General features: G+C 36.6%; 1 protein-coding gene across 2 annotated transcripts in view; it reads right to left on the bottom strand.

Moving 5' to 3' along the window:
- Nucleotides 1-14,100, bottom strand: part of SLC39A8 (solute carrier family 39 member 8) — a 70,879-nt gene that overhangs the window by 22,289 nt on the left and 34,490 nt on the right. For both annotated transcript variants that reach the window (XM_067035550.1, XM_059067311.2), the window contains exon 6: nt 13,606-13,773. In XM_067035550.1, the coding sequence (XP_066891651.1) occupies nt 13,606-13,773 (168 nt within the window). The remainder of the gene's footprint in view (nt 1-13,605; nt 13,774-14,100) is intronic.

Below are 14,100 nucleotides of genomic sequence, written 5' to 3' on the forward strand. Positions count from 1 at the left end.
GCTCAAGTTTGAGAAATCTGCCTTTCTACCCGGCACTCTGTTATCATCTCTAATCACCTCTTAACTACATGAACAGAGAACCTATTCCAAGCTTTTCCTCTCTTCGCCAACCCCATGCTCTTTACTGCTACTTCCCACCTGCCTGAGATGGAGGCATCTGACACACACCCTCCTCTCCACCCACAAACTCATTCTCCACCTTCCACTAGATCTTAGAATAAAAACCCTTCTCCTTTGGAAGATCAGCAGTTCCACTGGTGTTCTAATTCCCTTTTAGTTTCCTCTCTAAGAATTTGCTGCCTCAGACCTTCTTGCCAGGACTTCCATTGTTCTCTGCTTCCTCAACCTCCCGCTGTCCACTCCAGCCTTTCCTCTCTGTCTGCAATCTCCTTTAGATTCACGAATTCCTGATCCTGATCCTCCCCTGAACTGCTGTTCTCCCTCATTCTTCTTCCCTTTCGTGACAAACCCCTTGAAATAATTCACTTCTCTAGTCTTTTTCTGCATCTATTTATTAAATCTGGCATTTCCTCTCCTTAGAGCCTACTGCAGCAAAGTAATCCCTAAAAAGTAGCTATATCTGACTTCAGAAGCATTGAAAATTTATAAATTCTTTACTAAGAACTTTTTGAAAACACCGAGGAAAGCCTGACTCAGTACACACAGCACATTCTAAATACCCTTCAGACCTCTCCTCCTGGCCATAGTTTCAGCTGTCAGGACAGAACCTCCAAACTCTACTTTCTTGAAAATTCTTCCAAATTTTTCTCTCCCCCCGCCCCCCACACACAGCAGTTCTCCATCTTCAGATAAACTTATTATTATGGAAGCTGATTGATTATTCTCAAACATTACTCTGTGCTGGGGCAGTGCAAACAAAGACATATTTTCAAGGAGATTCTGCAGTATACTGAAGGTCTATGAGGTTTCTTCTATTTACTGCTGGAAACACAGCACCACTCCATCCCACCCCAGCCCCTGGCCATTTTCTTCTACATTCCTCTCCAATGAGCCTGAGGACAGCGTTGCCTGCTGCATGGGACTTTGTGCACCAAAGTGTCTTCTAATGAACTTTGACACTGAGAAGTTTTGGTCTAAAGGGAAAGCAAATCAACCTCAAAATTCAACTGCCTTCCTATCCTTTATTCAAACTTGCTATTTGGTTTTATTCTCTGCAAACTTCCATGAAAACTCTGTTCTCAGCTCTTCTGGAAACCTTCATTAATATAACTCTCGACTATAAATTGCTCCTGCACTGAAGTAATCCATCTATTTTTGAACCTCCAAAATGTATCCCACCATATTTTCACAGAAAACCCACTCCAGAAAATGCTTTCCTCCTTCCGGTTGATTTGTGCTTATAAACCTGACATATGAGCCCACAACTTTGTACCAAGCTCCCTACTCGAAATCAAGAGATGCTCAATCAATATTCTGCCATTGAAATAGAGAACGCTGTGGCTTTGAGGCCACACACAAGGTTGGCTATTGTTGCTCTCACTTAATCCCCATAACTTCTCAGGAAGATGGTCATGTTTGGTAGTATGGATGTGGTAGTAATAAGATTTAATATTTGCTTCATAGCTGTACTTTTTCATTACTTTTAAAATATTTCATTTCGTTTGTAATAATCCTGATTGGTAGAGACTTTTGCCAATTTAAAAAGGAAAAGAAATAGTTTTAGAAAAGTAAAGTAACCTGATTAGTGGTAAAGTACAGTTGATTTACAATGATGTGTTAGTTTCAGGTGTACAGCAAAGTGATTCAGATATATGTGTGTGTAAACATATATGTATATTCTTTTTCAAAGTCGTTTCCATTATAGGTTATTACAAGATATTGAATATAGTTCCCTGTGCTATAGAGTAGGTCCTTGTTGTTTACCTATTTTATATATAGTAGTTTGTGCCTGTTAATCCCAACCTCCCAATTTATCCCTCTCCCTTCCCTCCCCTTTAGCAACCATAAGTTTGTTTTCTATGTTTCTGAGTCTATTTCTGTTTTGTAAATAAGTTCATTTGTATCATTTTTTAGACTCCACATATAAGTGATATATAATATTTGTCTTTCTCGGTCTGACTTACTTCACTTAGTATGGCAATCTCTAGGTCCATCCATGTTGCTGCAAATGGCATTATTTTGGCTCAAGTTCTTTTGACAAAACAAAGTTGCTCTAACTTTCATGTTACTAATCAATTAACACCTACTGAATAATACTGTGGTTCAGAAATGACACAATTTTTGCCAGAAAATATTCTTATTTATTCATTTAGTCTTTCACTCTGCTTTAAGAGTCCTCAATTCTAAACGTAAAAAAAGAAATTCTTCTCAGAAAGAGAGAAGCACTGCAGATTCTTAACAGAGATACATGTTTCCTCCTGGATTTCTAAAATTTTTAAATAACAAACATTTTTTAAAGTTTTTAATTAAAATTTATAAAATAAAAAAATAAAGTAAAATAATTAACTAAGTATAGATTATCCATACTTTATAGTACAGAAAAAGAAAAAAATTATAATAAAATTCAACATTGAGAAAAACTCTTAGTAAATTCTGAATATGAGAGAACTTTCTTGATCTAATTAATGGTATCTATTGAAAAAAAAACTAAAGCCAGCAACCTACTGAACTTAGAAGTGTACCATCAAAGTCAGAAACAAGACGAAACACCAGCTGTCACTACTTCTACTCAGCATTATCCTGTGAAGCCTTGCCATTGTAATAAGAAAAAAAGAGTTATAACAACTGTAAAAGAAAAAATTTGCTTCTTTGCTCATTGACATCTACACAGAAAATTCAAAAGAGTGGATAAATAAAATACAAAGAATTGCAGGAGAGTTCAGCAATACTGCAGGTTTAAAATCAATATACTGAATTCAATGTACTCCTATATAATAACTAATTAGAAAATGGAATAGGAAACAATACCATGTATAATACTTGCAGAGCTACAAAGTAATTAGGAATAAATCTAACAGAACACTCTAAAGACATTTTTATAGAAAATTACAAAAGAAAGAAAATCTGAAATCTCATAAAGATGTTAGCTGCCCCTCAACTGATCTCTAGGTTCAATGCAATGTCAATAAAAATCCCCAAAATATTGATAGGGAAGAACAAAGATAACTTTCAGTGAAAACAACAAGGTGAAGAGCCTTGTCTTGGGGCATTCTATGTTCACTACAAATTATAATAATTAAGGTACTGTGATAATAAGGCAGACATTTTTAAATAGACAAATGAGAGACAATAAAAAGTCTAGATATGAACACATTGATATATAGAAACTTGACATATGACAGAGATAAGATGATCTATTCAATAAAAGAAGCTAGGTTAACTGCTTATCTATACAGAAAGCAAAAAGTGTCTCTTTTTTTATATACAAAAATAAATTCCACATGGAATATTAAACCTTTTGGGAAAAAATACAGAAGAATATCTTCTTTACTTTGGCAAAGGGAAGCTATCTTAAACAAAATACAGAATGTAGAAAGCTTGAATAAAAGTATTGATATGTTTGACTACATTAAAATTAAAACTTTTAAAAAATAAAATATAACCAAAGTGAAAAGAGAAGTCAGAGACTTTGAGAATATATTTGCAATCCACTTAATCAATGAAGATTAGCATCCAGAATATATACAAAACTCCTACAAATGATGAAGTGTATCCTTGACTAAACTTTAGTCAGTATCCTCTGAACCCTGTTCTCAACTAGACCTCGTTCATGGGCTTCTTTGCCCCTCCTTCCAGAGTCCAGTTGTAGCGAGAATCCTGCTTCGTCAATTTAGTAAGAATCTTCATATTCTTGATATCTGATCACCTTGGCCTGCCTTTAGCAAAATGCTGTCAAGTTGGTTTAACAAGGATCCCTCTTACTCTTGACTCCTCCTCTTAGTAATTCTCTATCCACTGACACCCGCACTCTGCTTGTTAGCCATAAATCCTCAGCTGTCTTTGCTAGATTCCGAGCTGAGCCCCATCTCTCTACTCTATTGTAACAGAGTTGACCCCTATCTCTATAATCTTGAATAAAGTCTTCCTTGCCATTTTAACAAGACTCAGAATAAATTTTCTTTCATACAAATCAATAAGAAGAAAGATAAGCAACTCAACTAAAAATGTGTGACATAGATGAACAGGAAACACAAAAGTAAAATGGCCAACAAGCATATGAAGAGATGCTCAACTTCACTGGTAATCAGAAACATACAAAGGTTAATCACAGAAAGATACCATTCCAAATTCATTAAATAAGCAATAGATTTTCTGAAGTCTAAAATTTCCAACAATTGCTAAAGATGTGGAGAAAATGTGAATTGTGCTGCTGCTGAGAGAGTACATAAGCATAACAGTTTAGAGAGCAACTTGTTGTTCTTGAATAAAACTACATATGTGCGTACTGTATGACCCATTTCTTACAAGTCTAGCTATGTACCCCAACCTTTCCCACAGAGTTTCTGTGAGACAATTAAGCCCTAGTGCCTTAAGGCATCCATAGTATATAATAAATTATTTTCTTTTCTGTGCACTTTTCCATACATATGTTTTGCCTCCATAAAAATGTTTTCATTTAGAGAAAAAGTAATCATCTTTCCTCCTCCCCTCCTTCTTCCAGAGTTCTCTTTCCAACTGCTTCATTTCTGTTAATCACACTATAATTTTTTCTGAAACACAGGCTCATGCACTCATTTTCGGTCTTTCCATCCCAGAAGACCAACTCTTGCCAAGACAGGCCAATACTATCTGGAACTCTTATCAAACGTGTCTTTCTTTTTTTCCCACCAACATCAAACAGATCTTCTGTTTTCTCTCTTACTCTGCATTTTGTAAATCAAGTTGGAAACTAAGCAGTTTTTGGCATCTTATCCTGATAACTCACAAAAGGTTTCTGTCCACTCTGAGTAGTACTCTTTTTGAGTGAATTTTTAATGATTCTTTGGCAAATAATATGTGGGACAGAAATCAGTCAGGATTTCTCTGGCAGTATCTAGGGAGGTTGAGAAGACTTCTCTGGGAATGTCTCATTTTTGAACGCCTTTTCTTTCTTTTCTTTTTTTTACTTTAAGATATTCATTATTTAACAGAAATGAAATTGTGTGTGTGGTCCATTTACAAAGGCAAAAGAAAACCCTGAAACTCTATAAGTTATACCCAGAATTCAAAATTTCATAACGTTTTAATTACATTTGCATACAAATGGATTAAAATTATACACGCCACAAAAAGTATTAACTGTATAAAAGTTTATGAGTAACTAAAATATTCCCTTTTCATTTGGATATCATAGCAGTCCCTGACTGAGACCCTTAAGCAACTGTTTGTCCTTCAAATAGATTAAATAGTACGGATTTGGGTACATTTCACGTACTGTACATTACCTTGTCCAATTCTCCCAGCTGACCTAAGAGTCAGTAGTACAAACTCTTTCTTTATGAATTTGCTGTGTCAATGGTGATGCTACCAGCCTCCCTGTGTGAAAACAGGGATGTCTTAGCTGGCCAAATGACTGGCTAATTTAAGGAACAACAGATAACCCTAAATCCCTCCTCACACTTGGTATCGACTAAAATGTTTCTGCCAAATTTACGTATTGGGGACATGTTCTTATCTGGAAGAGCAAACGTGGCACTTAATGGATAGTTCCCCTTTCTGGCAAGTTGCTCGGGTTGACATTCCAAACCTCTCCACTTTAGTTCTGATTTAATTTAGATTGCAGGTACTATCGTGTGACTTGATTCACTGGTGCTCTATCTCATCTTTCAAATTATCATTTTTACATTTTGTATCACTAAATTTTTCATCTTTAGAGTGTTTCTGTATAAAATGTCCGTATCCAGATTTTAAAAGTTAACAGCACTAACTACAACTCTTAATTCAATTTTAAAAGATGTTATGCAGCCCAATTATTTCAATAACACGACAATCAAATATCTTCCCTGCATAATTAAGGTGCCATTATTTTCATGTCCTTTCAAATGAACTGAATGTGTCAGAGTGTGACAGATACAACTGGATGGATGAGTGTGTAGCTGAACAACTCGGATAGAGAATCTGCAATGCAAAAACTGATAACATCATTCAAGTGGCAAGTTACGTTGGACTTTAAAGTTTTATTCCAGGGTGAGTAAATGTTTCAGGTTCTCTTAGTCTAGCGGACAGAAGTCAATGGCAGGCTTGCAGGCATTTGCATTCAGAAAGTTGTCTTTACGACCAAATACCCTTCAAGTTTTAAAAATCAAACTTTAATTTCTAGGAAAGGCACGCAAATCTTTTAAAGGGTAAATAATAAAGATGAGAAAGCATGGAATTCTATGTTTTTATCCTTTCATTGTGGTACTCTATCCCACTGACAAAAATACAAATCAATTCAAAAGCCTTTATGGCTTGGTATAAGAAGCCCTCTTCTAAATGATGTTCTGTAAATAATTATGCACATAGATTTAAAAGTTAATCCCACAGGAATGAAAAGTGAAGCGATAGGATTTGATGAGATCACTATGATTAAAAATGAAGGAAAGTGAAGAAAAAAATTTGGTGAACGGAAAAGGGAGGGAACTATCTATTGAGTGCGTGCATATGATGTCAGACACATTGTTACATAGTTGGCCTAGAGTAAATAATTTTCACAAAAACTTATTAATTTAAGGATTTTTGCTCCTCATTTTACAGATGTGTAAACAAAGACTCAGAGATGTTAACTAACTTTCCCCAAGTCACACCACATATTTTACTGCCGAGACGTTAACGTTGGCCCCATGTCACTCCAAAACCCTTGCTTCCTCCCCCTCGTTGTTCTGCAAAGAAAAGGAGATTCTGAGAAAGCACCAAGATGGTAGCTAAAATGGCAGGAGAAAAATAGTATCATGTCACAGAAACTATCTAATGAGTAATTCCAAGAGGGAGGAAATAAGTTCCAGTAAAAAAATCTGCCTCTATATTCCTAGCATTTAGCCAATAATAGGTACTCAGATGTGTGCTAAACTACAGGAATGCTTCAGAAATGATGAGAATGAGTGTTAAGAATACAGCCTGCTGCCTAGAAAAATCACTTGTATCATTCCAGAGAGAAATTTCAGAGAATAGGTAGTGAATTTCTGAATTACAACAAACATTTGAGGAGATAATGAATAAGAGGAGGGAGCACGTAAAGACTAGTCAGCAACTGGAAATAATAAGCAGTGTAGTCAGGGCAATGGTTAACCATCCCAGGAGCCAGGAAGCCTGGGCTTAAATCCTAACTTGGTACCCATGTGACCTTGGCTAAGTTACGCAACTTCTCTGTATATCAGTTTCACATCCTTAAGATGGAGATAATTACTGTACTCACTTCATACAGTTGTTACTCTGAGCAGTAAATGAGTTAATATATGTAAAGCATTTAAGACAATGTCTGACACATATTATTTCAGTATGAGCTGATGTTTCAAAAAATTGGACAGTGTAGAGAAGGAGAAGATTTGAGAAATCTTAGGGAGCAGCAGAGTCAGGAAAAAGGAATAGTTTAAGGAAGAGCAGACTTTCAATGTTTGTAGACATGGGGAGAAGGAAAGACTCAGGAAAGATAAATGAAACAGGAAGAGGCCACGGGAAAGATGAGCACATGTGGAGGAACTGGCCTTAAAAAAAGACAAAGGGTACAAGTTCTGACACAAAAGGGAAGGCAGAGAGCAGATGCACAGAGCACTTTTCAGGAAGTAACAGATGGGGTGAGACAGCAAAGTTCATGGAGATTCCAAATAATCTTCGCAGTCTCCTCATTAAAGGAAGAAAAGGTTGTAGTGAGAATTTTGTGGAGTAATGAAAATTTTTTTGGAACAGTTATTCTTGAAAATGTGAAAAGGTGTTCACTAAAAATGAATAAAAGTGGACTTAGCAAAGCGTGGGCTAAACTCAGAGCAGATTCAAGTACAAATTTTTATGACTTTCAAAACACACGGACCACAGCCTGATAAAATAGTCTGTGGGGTGCAAGGAAGCATGGAGATGGATCCAGTGAGAAAACAAATGCCACCAACAACCAAGGTGTACTCAGAATCCCTCCTCATGATTGTGTAGGGGCAGTGTTTTGCCTCTAATTCAACCAGCTTTTTTGTAAGCATCTCTCAATCAAGACCAATGAAAACCACTTCTTATATAATTTATTATATGTATCACTTTCAATTTCAACTAATTGTTAGTATAACCCCATAAAAGGAAGTAACTGATTTCTGTTTTTAAATCTTGTGATATTCAAAAACTACCAAATGTAGAACAGATAGCTAGTGGGAAGCAGCCGCATAGCACAGGGAGATCAGCTCGGTGCTTTGTGACCACCTAGAGGGGTGGGATAGGGAGGGTGGGAGGGAGACGCAAGAGGGAGGGGATATGGGGATATATGTATGCAAATGGCTGACTCACTTCGTTGTACAACAGAAACTAACATAGTATTGTGAAGCAATTACACTCCAATAAAGATGTATGAAAAAAAATAACTATGATTTAAAGCAGTGAATAGGTCTTTGGTGAAATATGGCACACTAGACATACGTATTTTTCTCTAGTCCCTCGTGAGACTTCCTAAAATTAAAGACTAAAAATGACATAAGTCACAAGGACAGAAAGAATGGAAGATGAGAGCGCTGAGATATTTATTTTGGAGGATGAAAAGAGGAGGACGAGTTCTGACTCCAGAGAGGAAAAAAGTGAAAAGAAACAAAGTGATGCAGGGCCCAGAACGTCAGAAAAGTTTAGAGAACGGAGGCGCCAACTGCCTCTGAAGAGAAAGAGTGGAACTAAAAAAAGGAAAACAGTTGTAAATTTATTTAGGGAGCAATGAAACCCCCAGATTATTGCTCCCAAACCAATTCAGCAAGGCAGCCACTCCAATGATGACTAGAGATTTACCCACTGGGGAAACTGAACCAGAAGAGGCCCTCAATTCAAGGACACAAAGCGAACTGAAGGCTAGAGTGAAACACAGTACCGAAGACAAGGGTATCAAGTCAGATATTCACAATGCTTCAACCCCTTCCTCTCCCACCCTTCTTCCCAATATGGGCAGCCAGGAATGGACACCATCCTTCCCACCTCTGGGCAAGAGTGGAGAAAAACCCATCACGCAAGAGGAAAGAGCAGTAGGCAAGCCCCACACATATACACAGAACTTCTGATTTGGTTTTTTGGGGCTTAAAAAAAGGATGCTTTCCACTTCCGTGTATAATATTTTAGTATATCATACAATGCTTCAGTTATGCTATGGAAGGGCAGAAAGTTTGTCTGTTCCGCCCCACTGATGAATTCTCAGTACTTAGAATAATGCCAAGTACATATTAGACACTCAATAAATACTTGAATGAAGGAAGTGTTTTTAAAATCTCTTGGACTCTCGTGGATACCCCAAGCACCTCAAAAATGCTATCTTTATATTTGTAGAGCATCACATCCTTTCAGTTATTGACAAAGTAATAACATCACCACACTTTGCAGTTAAATTCCACTTCATTGCACCTCGATTTTAAACATAAAATTCACAATAGTCAATTTCTAAAAATGGCTGATAGTAATTGTTCTTCTATTAGGAAGAATAAGTGGCTCTTATCACTTCATGTTTAATAGCATTCATTCTTAAGTGAAAGCACAGGGGGTTTCATTTAGAAAAAGATACTGATTTTTGTACTACTGGAGGAATGAGCTAGATGGGCCCTCTAGTGGCCTTGAAAAGCTAACACTCCCCGAAGTACCTGCCATTCCTGAGCAATCGACGTCTATTAAACAGTCTTTCTGAAGCTGTAGACTCGGGGGGGAAAAGACCCACCTGGCTGCAAAGTTACTGCAATGACTTCTCCCTGTGTCTGCGTAGTAGTCAGAGAGAGAAAGGAACAGAGCAAGCGTCACAGGGTGAGATGTGAAATGTTACTTAGAGGCAATAACGGGATAACTGGAGAAATGGAATCCTGAGCTCCGGTCTGTCCCTCATAACTGCTTCCTCATGATGCCTCTATCACTGCTACCTTTCCGCCAGAACATGAATGCTCCTACATGCCCACAGCAACGCACACACACGTGCCACACAGGCTGCGGTGCAAACATTTACTGAGACTGGAACAAGGGTACTAAGGAAGTTTCACACCATTTGTCTAAATATTTAAAAGTTATAATCAAGCTAACAAACTGCTAAGTGAAATACCTTCTATCCTCATACTGTGATAAATTCACTTCCATGGCAATAAAATTTTTAAAAATACATGTAAAACTATAGTTTTTATATGAGTGAATATAGACAAAATACCAAAGGCAACTAAAACTTAAACATTATTGCATTTCTGAGTATTCGGTGATGAACCAAAATTGTCTGGATGAATGTTCATAAAGACATCCCTAAGTCATGCACTTTAATTATTCTATAACATTTCTTTTGTTCTTCCTATATTCCAGAAAAACCAAGAGTCATGTTGTTATAATCCAGATTGTCAAATACTTTATGTTCTTTTGATAGCAATGTCAAATTAAACTACTTTTCTTAACTCACTCTTAGATGGTTTCTTATTATCTTCAATTTGGAAAAACTTCACTGTGTCAAAACAGTAAAAACAGGAATCGTCAACAAAATTCTCCGGGCAACGCTTGGGCTTCGAAACAAACCATGAATTTTACACGTCATGTTCAATCATTGTAATGGGGTCACCCAGGTTAAATATATTCTCATCATAGAAAATATTCTAATTTTATTATTAAAATCAGTATCACTCATATTTCTCTACCTATTGTCTCTTAAAGCAATATCTGGACCCTGATAGCATTTCTTAAATGTCTCTTCTTTCCTTCGTTTTTAATGCGATGTGAAGAGAAAACTGAAAATAACAGTGTGTTGCTCTATTTGTTTAAATCTCTCTTCACTAGAGATTATACCTACAACCAAAACGGCCAGAAAATAGTCCCCAGAGGAAATTAGCATCAGGACTTTTCATGTGGCTCATGTCAAGGCCTGGTTCATGGCTGTCATCCTGGCACACACCTTCTCTACTTCAGGTGGACTTCTCATTCCTTGAAGTAGATTTCAAGACTCCTAGTTTCCTTCTGCTCTCTCACTAGATTGGTAGTTTACCCAGGTTTACAATTCCACAGTTGCCTCTGTTCAGAATATTGAAGGTACTGTGCCACTGGTCTCCAGCACTGATGTCAGGAAATCCAGCGCCATTCAGCCTCCAGTTCCCTTGTATGGGACCCATCTGATTATTCTCAAAGCTTTTGGAACATTATTTTCCCAGATATTTTCATGGCTGGTTCTTCTTTCTCATTATCCAATTCTCCACTGACCTCTTAAGGGACCGTTCTTGATAGATCAAAGAAGCCTCCACATGTCACTGCCAAGTCACCACGTTTTATTTTCATAAAAATAGTTAATGCTACCTGATATTTTCTTGTTTTACTCTTTTCTATATTATCTATTTCTGCTGAATAAACTATAAGCTTCACAAGAATTTGTTTGCTTCTGAATCCCCAGTGCCTAGGAGAGTGAGCAGATACTCAATAAATGTTTATTAAATAAATGAATGAAAGCTTGTATATTAGCACTACTACCAGAAACAGAGAAAGAAGGGCCATTTGATTGATATTTCTAAATTACGTAAAACGGGATCATGTCTAAGACCCACCTTCGCCACGGTGTTTGTGTTTACTGCAAACATGTCTTCTGGCCACTGTGAATCAGAAACCAGGAGTCCTAAAACTTTAAAACTGAAGTCAAACTTTTGAGCAGATCAATTTTATTTGTTCTCAGAAAGCACTGACCATGGGCCAAAATTATCTTCTTCCCTCTACAAAACTTAATAGTTATTAAGAGTTAATGTTATCATCTTGATCCTAGCAGAGCAGTGACATGATGAAGGCAATCCAGCAAGGCGTATAAGGGTGCAAGCTTCCGCATCAGATGGCCTCAGTCCTGATAGAAGCTTCGTCATTAGGAGATGTGTGTCCTTGGGTTTACTTAACCTCTCTAAGCCACAATCTCCTAATTATAAGAGTGCTTGTCTCCTAGGCTATTATGAGGATCAAATGAGATCATTCATCTAAAGTTCTAGGCATAGTCCTTGAACGTTTAATAAAGGTTAGCTGTAATTATTATAGGAAATTAGCTATTTGAACATTTACATATTCTTTGCAAAGTCTTGCCTAAAAGCATCATTCATTATATTGCATGAAATAATTTCCTCTCTTGGCTTAGTGCTCACATAAAACTGCCTTTTCAATGCCTCCTGAGATTTTCCTTAATCGGGAGGGAAGAAGTATAGGACCAATCATATTTTCTTTCCAGAAGGAAACTCAGATCATTTGCGTTAATAACCTCTTCCAAATATCTTTTTTTTCTGCTTTTTTTTCTTAGCTGACTTCCTTCTGATTTTATTTTTCATTATCGTCTTTTATATTGTATTTAACTTTGTAGCTTTTGGATCTGTCATTTATGAGCTGAGAGACCCTGGAGAGGTTATTTAGCATCCAAAGCTCCACTTTCTTAATCTGTCAAATGAGACGTGTGTGGACACCAATGACACTAGCGTCCCAGTCTCCCTTTTAATAACCACTCTTCTACCACATCCATATTCCCTTGGGGCCATACAAAGGGCCCAACCCTCTAGGCACTTAGATTAGTCTAGAAGTGGACATCTAATTCAAGCTGGACCAAGAAGACACTCGCCAGAAATTCTGGATTTAGGACTTAAAGAGGCAGGTCAATTTCCTTCTAGTAGCCGAAATTATAAAACGTAAATCCCAGGAGCTGCTAGTGGCTATGTTTCCCGTTTATGAAAGAGCCCGTCCACAGTGAAAAAAGAGAATGACTCTAAGATGCAGAGAGGAGAAGGGAGTGGGAGTCCTAATAATTCTAATGATTCCAGGGTTGTTGATCTTCCTATAGCTTGGCTATCCCATTAGATAGCCACTATCTTTCCAATAAATTCTCATTTTTTGCATACATAATTTGGGTTTGATTTCCAAATAATTCTAATACATAGAAAATAATCCCTACTTTTAGTTCTAATAATTCTAATATATAGTTCTAATGTGTAGAAAAGAATCCCTACTTTTAATAGTTGTTATAAAAAGTAAATGAGACAAAATAAGTGCTGGCTTATTACCTGGCATATAATACTTGCTCAAGAAATAATACCTATTAACATTATTTAGAAAATGGGAATGAAAATTCTAAATCAATTAATTAATGAACACAATTTTAATAGCTTACAAGTCTTCTTTCTTCTTTCAGTTTCAAAATCACTCAAAGGGATTCTTTGGTTTTGTATCTCGAAAGAATTGCAAAATAAAAGAAATGCTCTAAATTAATTTTGCAACATAACGTTGTATAAATCTTAGTAACTCTTACATAGTTAAACAGTCTTAGAGAATACTAAAGCCTCCAACCCAGCAACCTACAATTTATTGCTAAACTCGCATATTTGCAGTAAATTGACAGAGGGAAAGCGGAAAAAGAAACAAACTTACATTCCACTTATCCCGCATATGCAGGAATAAGTCGGATACAATTAAATGTGCAAAATACTGACTGGCTGCATACACAGCAGTCTTCACATAGTGTGAAAGACGCAGTAAAGAGAATTACGATACCTGTAGAGATACCACACTGACATTATCAAAATGAATGTGTCCATTAGGCTCTGTGACAGCTGGATTTGTATAACATGTCACACCATTGATGGCAGGTAACGTTTTAGGCTGATGAGTTTTTTCTTGAGAAGAGCCAAAGTCATCATTTCCAAAGTGGGTATGACCATCCTACAGGAAAAATAAGGGAGGAAAAGGTTATAAGAAGAAACAAAGATGGCTCATACAGGCAAGAAAATAGAGAATTTAATGGTTTTTATTTATAAGAGAAAAATTTTATATCTATTCCGTAGGTAGTATAATCTTTTTAGATTTCTAAAATTTCTCTTCCTTTAAATGTATCTTCATTTATTAGATTCTCCTATTCTTGTTTTTTCATGTTAGGGTGCATATACCTTGTTATGTTGATGGATATGAATGGAATACAAATTATGTGCATCTGTTATTGGACATTAAATTGTTAGTATTTACTCCCAATTCTACAATAAGAATCAAGTG

Source organism: Kogia breviceps, chromosome 6, assembly GCF_026419965.1.
Source record: "Kogia breviceps isolate mKogBre1 chromosome 6, mKogBre1 haplotype 1, whole genome shotgun sequence".
In the NCBI taxonomy this organism is placed as follows: domain Eukaryota; kingdom Metazoa; phylum Chordata; class Mammalia; order Artiodactyla; family Physeteridae; genus Kogia; species Kogia breviceps.